Source organism: Amblyomma mixtum, chromosome 8, assembly GCF_055824585.1.
Source record: "Amblyomma mixtum isolate Tamu chromosome 8, ASM5582458v1, whole genome shotgun sequence".
NCBI classification, from domain to species: Eukaryota; Metazoa; Arthropoda; class Arachnida; order Ixodida; family Ixodidae; genus Amblyomma; species Amblyomma mixtum.
Window position 1 is genome coordinate 79,838,710 of NC_143019.1, and position 7,287 is coordinate 79,845,996.

Genomic DNA, 7,287 nt, shown 5'->3' on the forward strand with positions numbered 1-7,287 from the left:
TGAGTGGTCCGACTAGAGTGCGTCTGCCACCCCGTCCCTTTATCTTCACCCGCCCGTGATGTGCAAGGGCTTCTCATTGGTCAGTGACACTCTTTTGAAGGTTTATAAGATTCGAATCGCCGACCAAGCGTGCGTCATCGAGTAAAGTTCATCACGTGTTCTGAGAGAAGATTGGAAAATTCATCAGCAGTCATTTCGCCAAGGGTGTTCCACAGAAAGAGATATATAACGAAGAAATAAGACATCGTCGAGCATTGTTATCCGTTCCTTTCGAGATTAGAGAAAAATTGTGGATGCGAAGAAGTGCAGTCGGCCAAGGGTCACGAGGCGTGAGCAGGCCATACTCAGTATTGCTGCAGCTGTCGTGGACCCACTTCTAAATGCTGAAGAATGCGCAAATGGAATGCGCAATTGAACCCATTTGTTGTTTTCCTTGGTAGCTTACGGCAGTGCCCTCTCTCGCACGTCAAAGCAGAAATTCCTCGAGGTGCATGTTAGCGCAGCCCTCGGATCATAAAGGTCGAAGCGTAGGGGAAGCGCACGTGCGCCTGAAAATTATTCTTCCACCGCACGCAGGTGCGCAGTTAACAAAAAAAAAAGAAAGCGCATCCCCGGGGGCCTCGATAAACAGATGTGCTGTACAAAAGGAGCCCAGTCTGTCCTCCATCACACGACACAGCGGTCTGGTTTATCGCTGTGCAGCCTGGTACAAGCTTTCCTCTTCATATTGCACGCACTGGGGTAAGTGTGGATATATTACCTGGTACCGGATTCTCTGAAAAGCGCATCAATATTAGAGGGATGAAAAGAAAAGCCATGCAGGCTAACATGTAGACGCATCCGGCGCGCAGATGTGCCCACTTCTCAGGTGAAATCTGCAAGCGAAATAATAACCACACAACACTCTTAGCATAACAAAAATCTCAACGGTCCCTTTAATGAAAATTGTTTTAGCAAATGATTGCAACTATATATTTTTTATGCGTGCTTCACTGCAGCATAGAAATTTATTTTGGATATACCTGCAATTGATTTCTATTCATTAAGAATCAATCGGGGCAGCTGGGGCTGAAAATCATAAAGCATCAGGGATTTAGTAGGCACAGCGCAAAAACGCTTTCTTCATCTGCTCCTATTCACATCTTGGCATTGGGCACAGGCAGATTCCGCCTTTTGTAGGCTCAAGACTTCAAAACAGCACAGAGTGCGAAAGGGAAGTACACCGACATTCATCGCTGGCTCTGATTTTACGCAGCGATAGTCGTCCCCTCCAGTTTCTGGTCTCTGCTATAAGCCTTCAATACACCTGCGATCTCCAATAAAGCTTTAGCTAACCTTCAGCGTAAACCCTCTCTTCACCTTACACTCATCGGATATTTCGTGAAATATCGCGTGAAACGAAACAGCTAATAAAGCTCGAAAGTTGTAGGGAATTTGTTCTCGAATCCTTAGAAAAATCGCCACAGCAGCTAGGCAACACTGCCGACGTCAACTTCTTTTGTTATGAATGAAATGGAGCGTCTCTTTCCTAAGCGAGCAATGACTGTTCTTCCCTCTTAACTCTCGCGCTGCGCTTTCATCGCCTTTTTTACTTCGCAAAGCATCAAGCAATATCGCTATCGCTTGTAAAAAGAGAGTTTCACCGTTCTTTCCAGACCAAAGAATAGATACATAAACAAAAATGTATCGAAAATGCGTTTATGAATCGCTTCTTCACCATCTCTTTTATGCCATATATTTGGAACGTGTTGCAAAAGTACATAGCGTAGCTCACCCACGAAAGATTTTTGTGAGAAGATCACTTTTTAGGGTTTTTTTTTGCTCCCATTCATAGGCACTCAATAATGGTGTCTTCGTCGCTACATCAGCAGAATGGGGAGTCGAAAGAAGGCGCTCGTTATGAATTATGTTGTATAGAAGGAAGCTGAAAGCGTGAAAATCCCAAAGAAACTCCTCCTTGAAGTTTATTAAATGGGGTAGTTAGTTATGTAACCAATTTAAGCAGTACGGTAGGCAACCACCAGCCAACGGCGTGATTCGAACTTGAGACCACATATGCCCGATAAAGGGCTCTACCTTGAGTTGCAGATTAGTTGGAACAGTACTTTACACGAGATGCGGAGGTCGAGGGCTATGATCACAAGCACCATTTCTTTTCTTGTTTTTTACAAAAAAAATATCCTCTAAATAATTGACATAAATAATTAAACTCCCTAATTTCCGCCTTCACAAAATAAAAAATTCGCCATGCTTTGCTTGGTTTCATGTGTAGATTTTGGAAATGTAAGTGCTACCCCGGTGAAAAAATCCGATTTCATCCAGCAAGTGGCAGTGTAATTAAAGGACATACATAAAATAAGAAAAATCATCATTCTCGAATATTTGCCTCATATTCTTCAATCGAAAATTCTTTGTGCAGAGGATTGTCTCAAGTCTCCTCATGGCGAACAGGAAGCCACATGCTCAACTTATAGATGGCATACCCAGGGATCCACACTACAACCCGGAGCGCTTGAGAGAAGCGCTAAGGTTTATTCCAGGAAAAGGCGACCTGGTTCTCCTGTCTTACCCCAAATCCGGGACGCACTGGGTTCTCTACATTGTGCAGCTCATTCTGAAAAGAGGCCAGCCTGTGAGCTCGCGTGAGCAGTTCAAAGATAACATGCGCTATCTTGGAGCGGAACTGTTGGATGGCTGGAAGCCAAGCTTGCCCTTGCGGCTGTTGCAAACACACTTGCCACCGCAAAAAGAGGCCATAAGCCGTGCAGCAAAGTACATCTATATTGCTCGAAACCCGTGGGACTTGGCTGTCTCATTTTTCCGCATGGTGACGAACCTGAACCTTTACCGCTTTCAGGATGGCTCGTTTGATGAGTTCGTTGAGGCGTTCCTCAGCGAGGACGTAGCCGGTCACGGCAACTACTTTGACCACATAGTTTCCGGATATGCCATTAAAGACCAGCCTAATGTGTTCTTCGTTTGCTATGAGGATCTCATTGCAGATACGCAGGGTACAATACTGAAGCTGGCGCACTTCCTCGGAGAAAGCTACGCCCGTGAATTGCAAGAAAATGAACAACTACTCCAGAAGGTACTTGAACGCTGCAAGGCAGAGAACATGAGAGAAGCGATGAATGTAAATTTGGCCATAAACTCACTACCTCCATCAAATAGAGTGAGTGAAATCAATAAAGAGGCATGGAAGGATGCATATAAAGCTGACAGCAGTAAATATAACTTCGTAAGAAAAGCCAAGGCCGGCAGCTGGAAAGACTATTTCTCTCCCGAACATCTCCGACGCATGGAGGCTGCGATAAGACGGACGGAGGAAGTATCGCCGGTGATGAACTTGTGGAGAAACATCCGCAGCGAGGCGGTTGCAGCAGCTGGCATTGAAGATGACAAATAAACTGCCTGCGTTTGCGCTTGTCTAGCAAACGCACTACGTGAAGCTCTTTTCCTCGAATAAAGATGCCCGTGAATTGCCTTGATTAACCTTAAAGGTGCACTGAAGCGGAATCTGAACTTGTCTTTTTGCCGCGGGAACTCGATCTACACGTTCCTAGCATTCTTAGAAACTGCGACTTATTGCCCTGTATGGCCGATTTCCCAAATTAAATCGAATTAACGGCCGGCTCCCGCCCTTTATTTTTGAATTCTGCCTCGTACGGTGGGCGGAGTCCACCAACGCGCGGAGTGCCTTTCACCCAGTCCCGTGGCGGCTTGCCGCTCTGCCATCGGCGGAGTAATACGTAGTAGTCCGTAGTAGGAAATAGTCCGCGCGTATTTTAATTTTTTTTCGGGCTTATTTTCCGGCTATATTATCTGCGAACGAAACTATTCATTCATGGAAACCTAAAAAACAAAATAAAGCGAAACCAAAGCCTCCACGGAGCTGGCTGGAAGGAACTTCACGCGTTGGTCGACTCCGCCCATCGTACGAGGCAGAATTCAAAAAAAAAGGCGGGAGCCGGACGTTAACTCCATTTAATTAGGGAAATCGGCCATACAGGGCAATAAGTTGCCGTTTCTAAGAATGCTAGGAACGTGTAGATCGAGTTCCCGCGGCAAAAAGACAAGTTCAGAATCCTCTTCAGTGCACCTTTAAAGAGCAGGGGAAAAAGGTTGTAGTTAGCCAATCGGAATTTCTATTCCCATTCTCATTTATTTTATTTGTTCACAATTGTCGCAAAACTCCACGCATTTTTCAAAAAAGAAACAAAAACAGCACCGTGCGGCCGCATCTCGCCAGCGCGCGTATTAAAACGGGAGAAGGAAACCCTGGAGAGCGACCAGCCTTGTGTGTTTTGCGGCCCTTCCCACCATAGCTCGCCGGCACGACGCCAAGGAATTGCATCAGCCCATTACGTCAAAGCTTCTGGAATAAAGGATTCGTTTCTACTCATTGCTGACGGTGAGGGTATAGCCTTGCCAGTGCTAACACATGACCTCCCCCTCTTCATTCGTGTGTCGGTGACGGCGCTGCCACAGAAAGATCTCGCAGCAACTGGAAGGCAGCCTGAGCGCCTGACCAATGGGGACGTGCGCCCGGCGCGAGAAGATTGCACAGCCGATACTGCGTGTATTCGCGCCCGCCTTGGCGCGATGAACAGAGACGGAGCTGGTTTATATGTAAAAGGCGTTGACCGCTGTCGTTCCGCCACAGCCGCCCTTTATGCTTCAGAGAAGCGAGGTCGCTCGGCCCCCGGGACAACACCATTCGTCCAGCCACGGTCCAACGAGGCAGCGTGCGCGCCAGTCAGCGGGAAGGCACCGTCGTGAACCTCTGGTCGTCGGACTGTCGCAGTGCACGGTGAACAAATTATGTTTTGTTTGTTTGCCTCGCTATTTCGTTTAGTGAACTTTATAAGCAATATTTCTTTTGTATGGTAATCTCTCTCCACTGTACCTTTGCCCCAGTTTCATTGTTCTTTAATCACTCTGTATGTGCGCGTACGAGTCATTGTGAAATCCTCTGCATCATGATTTGCTGTATAATGTTTGTTTTGTTTGTGAATCTTTGGCTACGAGAAACCTCTGGCTTTGAACCGGCGAAAGCTGGGTATCAAACGACCAATCATCTTGTCACTTGGTAGCTGGTCTCTGTTGAGCTTGCTACGCTGAATCGAGGGCATCTCCTTTGTGTCCGAGACCTCTACCCACCCCCCCCCCCCCCCCTGCTCTAAGGTTTCTTGGGAAACCGCGCTACAGTGCGCGAAGTGGTGACTGCAATAAATACTGTAGGGCAAAACTTGTTCGGCCGATTGCCGAAGCTAGTTGGGGTCGATAGTCATACATATTTGACAGCAAAAGTAATGCAGTGTTAATATAAAACGGACACAAAGAAAAGGCTAGTGAAACACAACAGGAAAAATTTGTAAACTATGCATGTCGCAATACATTATGAATAAAAAAAGTTTTCCCAGAAAAGTCAATGTTTCTGGATACCTTGAGGTCAAGGGGAACAGTATTCCATTTTTGTGCACCATAAAAATATATAATTTGCTGGCCACGAATGTTGGGCGTTACAGGGAAATTGAAGTTTTTTGCATTCCTAGTTCACGAGTTGGCAGACCAATCCGATTGATTGTAAGGGAGTGATTGTTACAAATAATTATGTACACTAATTTTATACATTAACTTTATATTTTTTGCGCCAGTTGGAAGCCGTTACAACGCGTAAAGCCTTTTACTGGAGAAGGATAATTGGAGAAGGGTAATATTCTGGAGGGACCACGGTAGTAATTTGAACATCGCTGGCGACGTCCAGCACAAATTTATTTTGTGCTGCATCACAATCAGTGACGGTCTCAGGTAAGGCTTCCCGGCTAGGTAGTTGTACTCCGATGTTCACGAAGCACCTATTAAATTCTTCAGCTGTGTCAGAATCAACAAAGTCAGGAACTGCGAATTCTCGAGTTGATTTCCTTGTTACAGTACTAACAACCTCTCACATTTCTTTCGTGTTTCCGTGTCCCTGCTGTACAAGTGAGGCATTAACTTCTTTTTTTATTGTACGTATTATACCACCACTCTCTTTCTAATACCACATAACTACTGTAGGTAGAAGCTGTTAGTTTTGTCCGCTCTACACTTTTGATACCACGCGTCTAGTGTATCTGTATTCATCCAAGGAAATATGGGGTCAGTATACATATGGTGATTATATGAGCTACAGCGTTTTATTATTTGCTTCTGCACAGAAATGAAGTTCGAAAATTTAGCAATAATTCCATCGCAAAAGACAGCTATTTTTCATAGGTTGAAGTTGGTTTCATACTAAGCTGTAATTGATTCTGAGTTGATGTAAAGGTGTTTTGCAGCTATCAACAGCTTTCGCCATACCAAGAAATCCTAATACCGGTAAGTGTTCAGATATAGGCATATTATGGACGCCAGCAGATATATTATCGCCGCTGCACACAACGTGATTTAAAACAGTGGCCGATGTTGCCGCAAATCTAGTTGGTCCCCACACTATTGGGCCTCATTCTCTGCGTTCTTGATATAACTTTTGTCTTCCCGTTCATCTAGTAACGGCTACATTTTTAAATTTCCATGGACAGCTCGCATGTCCTGTTGCACTAAATACACATGAAATTGCCACCGAGATTTGCCTCTCAGCGTTTTTCTTGTCGGGCAGCGATTTCTTGAAGAACTATGTATATTTTTCTGTATATTTTTTCAGTTTTACTTGATCATGTAAATTTGGGATTGACCACCCAACTTCCCTCGCTGAACAAAAAGATAAAAAAGATATCCTTATTAGAGATTTAGACACCAATGGCGTTGTAGTAAACCAAAGTATTTAAGGCAAGAAATGTTTTTACCTCCCGTTATCAGCTCGCAGCGGGCGACCTTGCCCCACAACGGAGTGTGAAGTGAAGGAATAATACGAAGCCGTATCTAAACGAACTTTCGTGAAACTTTCAGTCTTCCCCTCGGTGCGTCAGTGATGCACTGATGTAGGAGCCCCACAGGGGTGAATAACAGCATCCTCCTATTCCCGTGGTGGGCGAAACTAGCTCTTGGCACAAAGAAACGTACACTCTGTCCGGCCGCTCCAGTGGCACGTGTGCAGCCGTCGTGAAGTGTGAGCGAAGTTAAAGCGCCAATCGCGTGCGGCTTCAGTGAGGCCTGTTTTCCACATGCGACAAGTTGGCGGCAATGCTTAGTGAATTGTTGCCAGCAGGAGATCGCACACTTCCCTGTGTCTCAATTAGGCTGCGGCGGAAGAGCACCAGAAAGAAACTACACAGACCTTGTGAGCACAGACCTTTGGGCTAG

The 7,287-nt window shown here is 45.5% G+C and overlaps 1 protein-coding gene across 1 annotated transcript; it reads left to right on the top strand.

Moving 5' to 3' along the window:
- The first annotated feature begins 652 nt into the window (after nucleotides 1–652).
- Nucleotides 653–6,633, top strand: LOC149333159 (sulfotransferase ssu-1-like). The gene is made up of 3 exons (XM_089558580.1): nucleotides 653–741; nucleotides 2,420–3,503; nucleotides 4,111–6,633. The coding sequence occupies exon 2, from the start codon at nucleotides 2,441–2,443 to the stop codon at nucleotides 3,407–3,409; it is 969 nt and encodes a 322-aa protein (XP_089414706.1). The 5' UTR covers nucleotides 653–741; nucleotides 2,420–2,440; the 3' UTR covers nucleotides 3,410–3,503; nucleotides 4,111–6,633.
- Nucleotides 6,634–7,287: the final 654 nt, after the last annotated feature.